The sequence below is a fragment of the Microchirus variegatus genome (genome assembly GCF_963457635.1).
Source record: "Microchirus variegatus genome assembly, chromosome: 11".
Taxonomy (NCBI): Eukaryota; Metazoa; Chordata; class Actinopteri; order Pleuronectiformes; family Soleidae; genus Microchirus; species Microchirus variegatus.
Window position 1 is genome coordinate 15,300,565 of NC_139812.1, and position 13,445 is coordinate 15,314,009.

Here is a 13,445-nt window from a genome sequence, read left to right on the forward strand (position 1 = left end):
GTAAGGCAGAAGTAGAACTGGGTATCATAGGCATAACAGTGGAGATGGAGGCCATGATGGTGTACAGTAAAACATGTAGATGATGATGAGAAGGGGGCCAAGCACTGAACCTTGTGGGCAGTTGCCAGATCAGATTGACTTTTTCCAGCCCAATCACACCTTATAACCCGCCCAATCCAATAAAAACCAGCCCAAACCACGAAGTTGCTAGACACCTGTGTAAACTCGTAAAATCATCATAACACATGAAATAGAAAAACACATCCAGAGCTTCATATCTGCATCAAATAACCTAGCGCCAGTCCCAGATTAGTAACAATGCCAGCTGCATGTAAAAATGTGCACTTTTAAGCCATGCAGGCTGAATACATTTCATTATTTACATCAAAAATCACCCGGCGAGAACTGCATTAACTCCTCAAAGTCTGGAAACTCTTCTGGTGAGAGGCATGGGGGATCCGTTGCAGATGGACTAGATCGGTCTTTTTGGTCATCGAGTTTGCGATACAACTTTTCAAGCTCCGTTTTCAGGGCAATAGCTTCAGGTCGGCGTTCTGGCTTCTCATGCAACATTGACCTGATTATTAGGTGCTGCAAAAAATGAATACAAATGAAGACATAACTGACCAAAGTAAATATAAGTTAGATATAAAAAAATAATCTGGGCATTTACCTCTTGTGAAAAATCTGATGTAAACTGTGTGGGGAACTTCTTTTGTCTGGCATCTGTGAAGATCTGCGTGTTTGTGCAGTAAATACAGGATAAACATGTTAGCAAATGTTAGAAAATGATTCTGGGACTGAAAAGAAATCTGATACTAGTGTTGTGTTTGCTGGTTCACTGTATTTAAAAATATTTTATCTGATGTATCTTTATCAAGTCAAGTCATGTGACAAACTCTAATAATATTTATGACAAGAACATGAACAACTCACAGCTTCTCTTTCAATGTCAGTGGAGACTTTCCAAAGGAGTTCAAGGTATATCAGCCCCAACGCGAATATGTCCACCTTTTGGTTATAGATTTTCCCATGCTTGCGTAATAAAATAGAAATTCAAAATTAATATGTTATCCTTTTTTATAGGTATGCCATCATATTTTATATAATACTTCATATATTCAGATATATAGTCAAATATATATATCAATTATAGTCATTTACAGGCATTTGAAATATACATATATCCATGTGTGTGTTGAGTTTTAGATTAGTACTGAGACAAGATTAGATGTTTAGCATCCTCACATAAGGGTGAAATATGAACTATAAAAAGATAAGAATCCATACCTAGAAAGCATAAAATGTTGATAACAATCATAATAAAAGCATGCAAGGTCATCTCACTTGTTCTGGAGCCATGTAGGAACTGGTTCCTGTTCTTTTAGTTCTCTCCATCAGGTTGTTGTCATTGTCATCAGCCTCAGTGGTGACGAGGCCAAAGTCCACAATCTTCACTTTATTCTGTTTAAACATGATGTTGGAAGGCTGTGAAAAAAAATAGTATTGATACCACATTTACATTAGCGAATGGTGTATAATTATGAAAGCAGTAGTATAATGATGTGGCAATTGGTTTGCTCACCATTTTTGTCAAAACAACTGTAAATAATATGTAAAAAAAAAAAACACATCCACATCCAACCTGAATGACCAGGAAATATCACCAAAGTTGGTGTAGAAGGGCCACATGGTTGGTGTAGTTTCCAGCAAGAAGACCCGGGTTTGACCCCGGTTGGAACAAGGGCCTTCCTGCATGGAGTTTGCATGTGCTCCACGTGTGTGTGTGGGTTCTCCAGTTTCCTCACACAGTCCAAAACATGCATAATGGGGATTAGGTAAATTGGTCTAAATTGATCGTAGGTGTGAATGTGAGCGTGGATGGTTGTTTGTCTCGTTGTGTGGCCCTGTGATGGCAAACTGTCCAGGGTGTACCCCGGCTATCGCCCTATGAGATTGGCACAGCTCGCCCCCTGCCCTCATGTGGAGGATAACGCGGTAGAAGATGGATGGATGTTGGTGGAGAGTCTGAAGTCATCATCATGAAGTAGCAGTACATAGAAAATGCATCATCTGTATACAGAGAGTAAAGCCCAAAACATAAAAACAGTTTTTTCTTACCTTTAGATCCCTGTGGATGAGTTTTTTGGAGTGAATGCACTCGACTCCACTGACTATTTGTTTAGAGATGTTTAGACTTTCTTCTCTTCGTTTGGAGTCTTGCGGATCTTCTTCATTCCTCTCTGTTATCCAACTTTCCAGTGTTCTGGTGCCACATAATTCCATCTTCATGTACAGGTACATTGGTGATGAATGACTGAAGGACCTAACAAAGAAAAACATGGTAAAATAAGAAACCTGCAGTATACATACAGTAATGTGAGTCTATTAAACTTACTCAGAAGAGTTGGAACTCTCCTCAGAAGTGTCATCCTGGTACTCATCCTTGTCATCCGTCCAGCAATTGTAGTATCGTACAATGTTCTCGTGTTCAAGGTCTAATAATGCCCTTACCTCTCGCAAAGCTTTTCTGATCAAACATTGAGATGAAATTTATTGTAACACATCTGTTACTGAAATGTTGGTGCACGTGAACACATACACTATATCAGGGGTCACCAACCTTTTTGAGATGAGAGCTACCTGAAGGCTAAAGAATAATATGGAGGGCTACCACATTAACATTTTTTTTATTTGTTTACCATTTAAATGATTAATATTATGCATTCAACTGCATACACATTCATTCCAGTGTTTACTCCTAACGATTACCAGTTTTTATAAACAATATCCAAGATATTTTACTGAGCGATCATACGGATACATGCAGGTGAGGTGAAGTGAAGTGAGCCCGCGGGCACCGTATTGGCTGCCTGCGGGCTACCAGGTGCCCGCTGGCACCACGTTGGTGACCCCTGCACTATATGCTACACTGTGCACTGTAAAGACACACCATGTACTTATCTTACTCTTTAAACTTGACAACCTTGACAGCACAAAAAGTCTTCGTCAGTATTTCTCTTGCTTTGTAGACACGACCAAAGCCTCCTTTGCCAACACGCGTTATGGAATCAAAGTGTGATCTGAATCTGTAGATTCACACACAAACAAAGACACATAAATGCCTCGCACATGACTATAAATAGTATTGAAATATCAGTGCATTAAATTCCAGTTTTGTCGTACGTTGATTGGGTCGATGTGTTACTCGCAACATTTCCCATAATGTTGTTTTTCACAGCAACCTTGGTGAATAAAATAAATGAAAGTTAAAGATTTTTCTGTTTTTTGGGGGGGTAAGATATTACATTTACACATCAGACATATGCTTTAATACAAGGTGATTCACAATTGCTTATTGGTATCACATTTACACGAAGTCTTAATTGTGTGAAAAAAAACTAAAATCAGACCTGATCCATGTCTGAGTTACTGTAATCTTCATCTGTTTCCATGTTTTGTGTTGATGGCCCAGTAGATTCTCTTTAACAAAACATTAAGAAACATTATTATCCTTCAGCTTTACTCACAATAAGCAATGATTCACTGTAGAACATGTAGCAGAATTCGAAGACAAACATGAGTGTGTATTTCTCAGTACAGACTGGTGCACAAAAAAGTCATGTTAGTTCACAGGATACATGGATATACAACCATTTTCTAGTCTTGATGACAACTCAAATGTGCAGATATTTGTAGCACTTTCTCTATAAAAATGGAGCAATTGGGCAAGGGGCAACTTGGAGTTTCTCTTCCAGGGACACATTAGCATGTTGATTAATGTTTATATTCCACCTTAAATCTGCCCTCCTTGATTCAGGTGGTTGTGAGGACATTGCTGTATCATCTTCGGATGCAGCTGCGCCGAAAGAAACCTAAAATGCAGAAAACCTATCTGTCATCACATTTATTGATTTAATTAGTTCAAGCAAATACGCGGTCACTGTGAATATGAGCCATTTTCATGAAAGAAATGTGCAATAATTGAAATTATTCTGTTGAAATATACGAGCAGATGGTACCACAAACCTTGTGTTGTTGAGGAACAGTCCACGCCAGCTGAGACATGTTTTGTTTGAATTTCTTGACATTCTCATTCTTATCCTCATCCATGGGGTGGTCCTTGCTGATCCCAGTTTTGCAGAAAAACCTGCATGCATGGAGGAAATAATGGTTATTATTGGGTTAAGACTTGCTTCCAACTGTGTTTGTTTAGCGTGTAGATGTTTATTCATACTCACTGGGAGTTGTTTGGTTCATGACATCTTTTATCACAGGTATGATCATGCGAGCGCTTCTGACTGCACTGGCTGACCGTCCCTGTTACACAGTTGTCTGGAACGTTGTTGTCTTTGGAGGTCACACTTTGTCTTCTCGTCTCACCACTGTAACAAACGAGTAGTTTTGCATCTTAGCGGAGGTATTAAAAGTCGACCAGCGTGATACGCAGCACTGACCTGACACGTGTTCTCTCCCACAGACATTTCAGGGCACTTTCAGCAGAAATCAGAAGTAGTGTTCTACTGTATAAGGGTATGTGATCGAGTGGAGCTGAGGAATGTTGACGGAATTGCGTTAAAAAAAAACAAATGACAAAATAATAATACATTAAATAATTGCGAATTAAATAAGTGTTGAGAGGAGATGGCTAAACGTTTGTGAACCACTGCCCTATAGCCTAAAGTACAAAGGGGTGATTCTCAGAAAACCAAAATTTACTTTATTTCATAGTCATTATACAAACGGGTGGTTATTTTCTGCCAATTAATTTCTGCCAAATAAATTACCCTCTGAATGTTGCACACTGGACCACCATGGTCAGATGTTTCAATCTGGATATGCATCTGAATTTGAAGGCCCTGATTTACACGACGCTGACAGCCAAGTTTTCAGTGAATGTGCGCGTCATCGCAAATACCGAACACACCCAGGCCTCTTCTTTTTTTCTTTCTTTTTTTAAGAACGATAACTATCCCTTAAAAACGCCATATTGCCGTTAACATAAATATTGTTTATGTGTATGCCAGCGTGTGTGAGAGCCAACTATATACTACGCCAGTATGCAAAATACCCATTCATAATCGGGGGTCCCATCTCCCATTTGTTGCAATACTGTTTCACCACCCCAAGTCCCTGTCAGATGTGGGCTTGTGTGGCCTTTTTTTCACAGCGCCATTTGAAAAGCAGTTCATTAAAACATTAAAATACTAAATTACGAACAAAATAAGTTATATTTTGTCTGTATATAAAGGATAAGAAAGCATGCAAAGTATAATATATATATATATATATATATATATATATATATATATATATATATATATATATATATATATATATATATATATATATATATATATATATATATATATATATATATATATATGTGTGTGTGTAAGAAGACCCGGGTTCCTGGGTTCGAGCCCCGTTTGGAACATCTTCGGAACAAGGGCCTTTCTGCATGGAGTTTGCATGTTCTCCCCGTGTGTGCGTGGGTTTTCTCCGGGTTCTCCGGCTTCCTCCCACAGTCCAAAAACATGCGATATGGGGATTAGGTGAATTGGTCACTCTAAATTGACCGTAGGTGTGAGTGTGTGAGTGAATGGTTGTTTGTCTCTATATGTGGCCCTGTGATGGACTGGCGAACTGTCCAGGGTGTACCCCGCCTATCGCCCAATGTCTGCTGAGATAGGCACAGCACCCCCCGCGACCCTCTGGTGGAGGATAAAGCGGTAGATAATGGATGGATGGATGGATATATGTGTGTATATATATATATATACATATATATACATATATACATATATATACATATATACATATATATACATATATATACATATATACATATATATACATATATATATATATATATATAGCCTGTCCCGTTGTTGTTGCCCTCTTTGGCCTAGAGCTGAAATGAATGTAGTAAAGACGGCTGCCCAAACTTACTTCTCGATGTGGTCAGGACCATCAGCGTTAACGTCATCATACCGCATTTCCTCTGCCATTATAATTCACCAAGCAGTCGGGATGTCAACTCAGTTTTCAAAGAAAAAACATAATAAAGTAGACGGCGTACATTTCCGTGTTGACCAGCTAATGACGCTTAGTGTTGTGTCGTTCAGAAACAATTCTTTCGCAAGAACTGATCTTGAACTGATTTGTTCCTTGAGCTCAGCAGCGCCAGCGAGCGTGCCGGCCGGGACTGGAACTGCCGCGTTCTGTGAATCACTTGTGAAGTCGTTCGCCGACGCCGTCACTCACTCTTGGAATCTGAAGAAGAACTGTCTGCCACTCTCTCTCACTCACTCCTGGAGGATGTGATTCGTTCGCGCTGTCACCGGCGAACGTACTGACACACAGAGAACTGTGGCTGAGGAGGTGAATCTCGTTCGCGTTGACACTCACTGACCCGTGAACGCACTGCATTCCGGGAGGAATCACGTGTCAGGGCACTGGGCTCCTGCTAAGCACTGATTAGGTGAACGAATCTTTTGAATGAACGGATTCTAGGGATTCAGTACACCCAAATGAACTGCCGTTCAACTGGACCGACTGTAGTTTCAGTTTCGTTTTCAAGTATTGTACGGAAGAGTATTAGGGACATATTTAAAATAGTCATCATTTTTGGATTTATTTTCAGAATTCATGCTGTTTTTTCTTTCAAATACTCTTCTGTAGTATCGCAAAGCCAACGACATACATTTTAATATTCTACACAAAGTGTTTCCCAATGACTGACGTTGTTCCCTGTACCTCACTTTTTATGGTTGACATTTTCAAAATCACTATCTCAAGTCTCACCTGCTCCCTTAATATTATTTGTGTCACTGGGCCTAGCAGAAAAATAAATGTATTAAACTGGAAAACAGCTACCATACTCTCTTCATTTATACTCCCACTGAATGAATGTCTTATGTTCTCTCTTGTATATCTTATAATGGTCAAGCTTGCTGCTACTGTTTAACATGTTATGTTGCCTAAAACATGTCAACAATAGGAAAACTATTCTAAAAACACAAGAATATAGAAGAGTATATGGATCAAAAAATAATATGGCAAGACTGCCCTCTTGTGGTGAATAACACTGTAAATGACAATGGCAACAAAGAATAATAATAAAAAAATAATAATTTTGGACCATTCATGCTACAGAAATCTGTTTCAGTCATATTATTTGCATCTCTATATAGAAGGTTCTCTGTATGCAAAAGGAATAGAGTCTGCACACTTACTCCATGCCAAATACGTAATTTCCATATCATTTACATCATCTCTGCCAGATTAAGATCTGTGCTCTGTCTTGGACACTATTAATAACCTTTGTCTGTGGTCATTTTTGAAAACCTGATCCATTTAAACAATTACTGCAAGCTAATATTTATATTTATTGTTTTCTGGCATGATTTGTTATAAGGATGGTTGCCCGTTTGCATGTATGACGCTGCTAACTGACTCTGTCTACATGATGTCTCACTTGAAAAAGAACTTCCAACTCAATGTGACGATCTAGTAGAATACAAGAAAGTAAAATTCTGTTATTGATTTACTTTAACCCTATTTTCTCAATGCTTGTCCTGCTGCATTGTCCAGCTTCAGAACTTCAGCTGTCAATTGATTTCTGCCCGCAGACAAGGCTGCCACGTTGTCTACATACTAAGTTAACACTGTAAATAAACCATTAACAGTTTTTTCTGGATGAACACTTTATTTTGCACATTCCTGCATTTGATTTGCCAAGCAGAAGCTGTAACAGCACTTAAAATGCATGAGCAAGCCACAGAATACATTTCCAAAAGTGTTAACTGTTGGTCATTCAGAACATTAGTGGACTCAACAAGGTCAAGAACCACTAATTTAGAGCAAATGTGTGTTTTAATGTAAAAATTCAATTATAAAAAAAATCACATTACAATTGATTTCATGTTTCATTTCATTTACAGTATATAGTACTTCAAAGGTTACTCATAGGCATTTTATAGAGATAAAGCTAAAGAGCAGCTAAAACCAACTGCATTACAGTCATTTAAAACCGTGACAATAAGAAGCAATTACAGGTGCGGAGGTTGGTGTAAATAGAGTGCAGGAGTAGGTGTAACATAGTAAGGCAGAAGTAGAACTGGGTATCATAGGCATAACAGTGGAGATGGAGGCCAAGATGGTGTATGATAAAACATGTAGATGATGACGAGAAGGGGGCCAAGCTCTGAACCTTGTGGGACGCCTTGGAGCTCGCGTAACTATCTTGTGCGGTCAGTTACCGTTCGCCAACACCTGTCTTTTTGGCCACTTAGTGTGAGAGACAACTTTTCAAGCTCCGTTTTCAGGGCAATAGCTTCAGGTCGCCGTTCTGGCTTCTCATGCAACATTGACTTGATTATTTGGTGCTGCAAAAAATGGATAAAAATTAAAGACAAAACTGACCAAAGTAAATATAAGTTAGATATAAAAAAGAATCTGGACATTTACCTCTTGCAAAAAATCTGATGTAAACTGTGTGGGGAACTTCCTTTGTCTGGCATTTGTGATGATCTACAGGATAAGCACATTTTAGAAAATGTTAGAAAATGCTTCTGGGACTGAAACATCTGATACTGGTGTTGTGTTGGCTGGTTTACTGTATTTAAAAAAAAAAAAAATGATCTGATGTATCTTTATCAAGTCAAGTCATGTGAGAAACATTTATTAAATGTACATGAACAACTCACATCTGCTCTTTCAAAGCCAGTGGAGACTTTCCAAAGGAGTTCAAGGTATATCAGCCCCAACGCGAATATGTCCACCTTTTGGTTATAGATTTTCCCACGCTTGTGTAATAAAATAGAAATGCAAGATTAATAAGTTATACTTTTTAATAGGGATGCCATCATATTTTATATAATACTTCATATATTCATAAATATAGTAATTTACAGGCATTTGAAATATACATATATCTATGCGTTTTGAGTTTTAGATTAGTTTTGAGATTAGATGTTTAGCATCCTCACATAAGGGTGAATTATGAAGTATAAAAAAATAAGAATCCATTTCTAGAAAGCATAAAATAATAATCATAATAAAAGCAGGCAAGGTCTTCTCACTTGTTCTGGAGCCATGTAGGATCTGGTTCCTGTACTTTTAGTTCTCTTCATCAGGTTGTTGTCATCGTTATCAGCCTCAGTGGTGACGAGGCCAAAGTCCACAATCTTCACTTCTTTATTCTGTTCAAACATGATGTTGGAAGGCTATGCATTGAAAAGAAAAAAAAGTAGTATTTAAAACAAATTTACATTAATTAATGGTGTCAAAAATCAATGACAGCAAGATTTAAATTTAAGAAAAGTCTGCTTCCTTCCACATCCAACCTGAATGACCAGGAAATATCACCAAAGTTGGTGTAGAAGGGCCACATGGTTGGTGTAGTTTCCAGCAAGAAGACCCGGGTTTGACCCCGGTTGGAACAAGGGCCTTCCTGCATGGAGTTTGCATGTGCTCCACGTGTGTGTGTGGGTTCTCCAGTTTCCTCACACAGTCCAAAACATGCAACATGGGGATTAGGTAAATTGGTCTAAATTGATCGTAGGTGTGAATGTGAGCGTGGATGGTTGTTTGTCTCGTTGTGTGGCCCTGTGATGGCAAACTGTCCAGGGTGTACCCCGGCTATCGCCCTATGAGATTGGCACAGCTCGCCCCCTGCCCTCATGTGGAGGATAACGCGGTATAAGATGGATGGATGTTGGTGGAGAGTCTGAAGTCATCATCATGAAGTAGCAGTACATAGAAAATGCATAAAAACAGCTTTTTCTTACCTTTAGATCCCTGTGGATGAGTTTTTTGGAGTGAATGCACTTGACTCCACTGACTATTTGTTTAGCGATGTTTAGACTTTCTTCTCTTCGTTTGGAGTCTTGCGGATATTCTTCATTCCTCTCTGTTATCCAACTTTCCAGTGTTCTGGTGCCACATAATTCCATCTTAATGTACAGGTACATTGGTGATGAATGACTGACGGACCTAACAAAGAAAAACATGGTCAAATCCTGCAGTATACATATAGTAATACGAGTGTATACGACTTACTCAGAAGAGGTGGAACTCTCCAGTGAAGTGTCATCCTGGTACTCTGAATCCTCCTTCCAGCAATTGAAGTATCGTACAATGTTGTTGTGATGAAGGTCTGATAATGCCGTCACTTCTCGCAAAGCTTTTCTGATCGAACATTGAAATGAAATTTCTTGTAACACATCTGTTCCTGAAATGTTGCTGCACTTGAACACATACACTATATGCTACACTGTGTAGTCACATTGTGTACTTGACTTACTCTTTAAACTTGACAACCTTCACAGCATAACACTTGTCGAGCAGTTTTTCTCTTGCTTTGTAGACACGACCAAAGCCTCCTTTGCCAAGACGCGTTATGGAATCAAATTCTGATCTGAATCTGTAGATTCACACACAAAAACAAATACACATAAATGCCTCGCACACGACTATAAATAGTATTGAAATATCAGTGCATTAAATTGCAGTTTTGTCGTACGTTGATTGGGTCGATGTGTTACTCGCACCATTTCCCATAATGTCATTTTTCACAGCAACCTTAGTGGATAAAATAAATGAAAGTTAAAAAATAAAGAAACAAAACCTTTTTGGGGTAAGATTACATTTACATGTACACATCAGACGGATACTTTAATACAAGGTGATTTACAGAAAAAAAACTTAAATCACACCTGATTCTTTGATGAATCCGTGGATATTACAGAATTTTCACCTGCTCCCATGTTTTGAGTCAATGGCTCAGTTGATTCTCTTTAGCAAAACATTGAGAAACGTTATTATTCTTAAGCTTTACTTACAATAAGCGCTACATCCTGCTTTAATATCAGAATCCTTGGCAGAAACTTACAGTGAAGTCGGTGCATCACTTTCAAACACATTTGACCACAAGGACGCCTACAATGGACAAAAGAGTGTTAAGATCTATTTGACAGAATTCTTTTTTTACTGAGTATTATAGTTCACCTTTTATCAAAGATTTTAAAATAGAAGCTGAGACACCTGATTGTCTGTGATACAAAGCTCCTTTCAACATAGACCCAAATGTTACTTTCTATAGTACTTCTCTTACAACTGTGTAAATGATCACTTTACATAGCGAGAGAACAGACCTGAGCCTTCAAAGGGTTTGATGAATTGGTGAATACTATGGAGTCACTTTGTGACGATTCATTGTAGAACCTGTAGCAGTATTCAAAGACAAACATGAGTGTACAGACCGATGCACAAAAAAGTCATGTTAATTCACAGGATACATGGACATGCAACCCTTTTCTAGTCTTGATGACAACTCAAAGGTGCTTTACATAACAGTCCAGGGACACATTATCATGTAGATTAATGTTTATATTCCACCTTAAATCTGCCCTCCTATAAATTCTACAAGTCCTACAAGTACTTACAGTATGGTTGATTCAGTTGCGGACGCAGTTGAGCTGAAGGAATCCTAAAATGCAGAAAACCGGTCTGTCATTTATTGGTTTAATTAATTAAAGAAAATATGCAGTCTCTGTGCATATGAGCCATTTTCATGAAAGAAATGTGCAATCATTTAAGTTATTCTGTTGAAATACACGAGCAGACCGTGTACCACAAACCTTGTGTTGTTGAGGAACAGTCCACGCCAGCTGAGACATGTTTTGTTTGGCTTTCTTGACATTCTTATCCTCATCCATGGGGTGGTCCTTGCTGTTGATCCCAGTTTTGCAGAAAAACCTGCATGCATGGAGGAAATAATGCTTATTATTGGGTTAAGACTTGCTTCCAACTGTGTTTGTTTAGCTTGTAGATGTTTATTCATACTCACTGGGAGTTGTTTGGTTCATGGCATCTTTTCTCACCGGTATGATCATGCGAGTGCTTCTGACTGCACCGGCTGACCGTCCCCGTAACACAGTTCTCTGGAACGTTGTTGTCTTTGGAGGTCACACTTTGTCTTCTCGTCTCACCACTGTAAGAAACGAGTAGTTTTGCATCTTAGCGGAGGTATTAAAAGTCGACCAGTGTGATACGCAGCACTGACCTGACACGTGTTCTCTCACGAAGACATTTCAGGGCACTTTCAGCAGCGTTATACTTGGCTTTCTTCTTGCTCATGCCCACAGCATCAGGATAGACTTCACCATCAAGGACAACCCTACAGCTGAATCTGTCGAGGAATTGTCGGATCAATTGTCATCAAGTAAAGCTGACATGACATTATTTAAAGGTGATATATGTAGAACAGCTTTGGTGTTAAAAATGGCTGCTGAAAATTCAAATTCAAAACACTGGAGGAGGGCTGTCTCATTTGAATAGTATGTGAATATCTTTAAAACACACTTTTAATTTGACTTCAATAAAAGGCATCTCTACTTACACTTGATTACTGAGCATTTTCCATTCATGGTGTCTAAATAGATTTTATATGATAGATATTATATGATTCTATATATTCATGAATACATACATTTGCCCATGGATGCCCCTCCTCAGTTTCTGAACAAGAAACACAAATATATAATGAAATAATGAATACAAAAGAAAGAAAGCTGATTTTACAACTTTCTTCCCAGTCAGCCAACATTTGTGCCATGTACAGATTAAAGTGGTAGGGGCAGATAAAATCTACTTTTACATTTTATTTAATCTCATTTGTCATGAATAATTGCTCTGTATTATTTTCTGTTGATGATGATTATTTTCACAATTGATTATTCCGCCTATTATTTTATAGGTCCATAAAATGTCAGAAAACGTTGAAAAATGTTGCTCTGTGTTTTACAAACTTTAAAATTACGATGTTCTCAAATATCTTGTTTTGTCCACAAACCAAAATGATTCAATTTGAATGATTTCTATGTTATAGAATATTTGGAAATGACTATAGAGCAATGACCATACAACTTTATTTAAAAAAATACTGTAAATGATTGTTGAGATTTTAATTAAAAAGTGATAGAACATGATTAATTAGACATATTTCTCAGTAATAATAGGAGACTTTCCACAGATCCGTCTGTCAGTGGACAGTGAATTTAAGTTGTGTCATCTGAAATAGGTCATAGATTGCTTTGACCAATTTCACCCACTATCGACTAATCCCTGGCGCGATGTGTCGCAGGATTAGTCCATGAATACTTACATTTTGTCATGGTCTGGTCCAACAGAGCCCAGGTCCTGATATGACAGCACAGAGCCTGATTGCTGGGCGTACTCGTTGAGTTGTGATACGCAGTTTTTATTTCCATCCATGATAAAAACCGAGTTACAACGGCAATAAAATCAGCCACGACAGTCAGAGTGCTTCCTTTTGTTTTCTTGTTGACATATTGTCCACCGAAAGAGCGTTTTCCTCTTTCTATTCAGCTTATTTTATACCTGTAAGTTTCGATTTCTCCATGGCCGGAGCATGGATG

At 38.3% G+C, this 13,445-nt stretch overlaps 2 protein-coding genes across 2 annotated transcripts; both read right to left on the minus strand.

Annotated features, from left to right (window-relative positions):
- Positions 1–384: 384 nt before the first annotated feature.
- Positions 385–6,088, minus strand: LOC310933803 (interferon-induced, double-stranded RNA-activated protein kinase-like; the record flags this gene model as incomplete). Its single annotated transcript, XM_083897373.1, has 10 exons — positions 5,953–6,088; positions 4,242–4,385; positions 4,030–4,150; positions 3,796–3,875; positions 2,399–2,530; positions 2,122–2,326; positions 1,348–1,488; positions 937–1,035; positions 674–736; positions 385–591 (listed from the first exon to the last, which is right to left on the minus strand). The coding sequence occupies exons 1-10, from the start codon at positions 6,009–6,011 to the stop codon at positions 385–387; spliced, it is 1,251 nt and encodes a 416-aa protein (XP_083753499.1). The 5' UTR covers positions 6,012–6,088.
- Positions 6,089–7,787: 1,699 nt separating this feature from the next.
- LOC310934068 (interferon-induced, double-stranded RNA-activated protein kinase-like) lies at positions 7,788–13,420 on the minus strand. Its single transcript, XM_083897694.1, has 16 exons — positions 13,172–13,420; positions 12,071–12,196; positions 11,855–11,998; positions 11,646–11,763; positions 11,451–11,494; positions 11,160–11,229; positions 10,898–10,944; positions 10,722–10,800; positions 10,529–10,587; positions 10,310–10,429; positions 10,066–10,194; positions 9,795–9,999; positions 9,087–9,230; positions 8,712–8,810; positions 8,473–8,535; positions 7,788–8,390 (listed from the first exon to the last, which is right to left on the minus strand). Exons 1-16 carry the CDS (start codon positions 13,279–13,281, stop codon positions 8,244–8,246), a joined length of 1,704 nt encoding a protein of 567 aa, XP_083753820.1. The 5' UTR covers positions 13,282–13,420; the 3' UTR covers positions 7,788–8,243.
- Between the last annotated feature and the right edge of the window lie 25 nt (positions 13,421–13,445).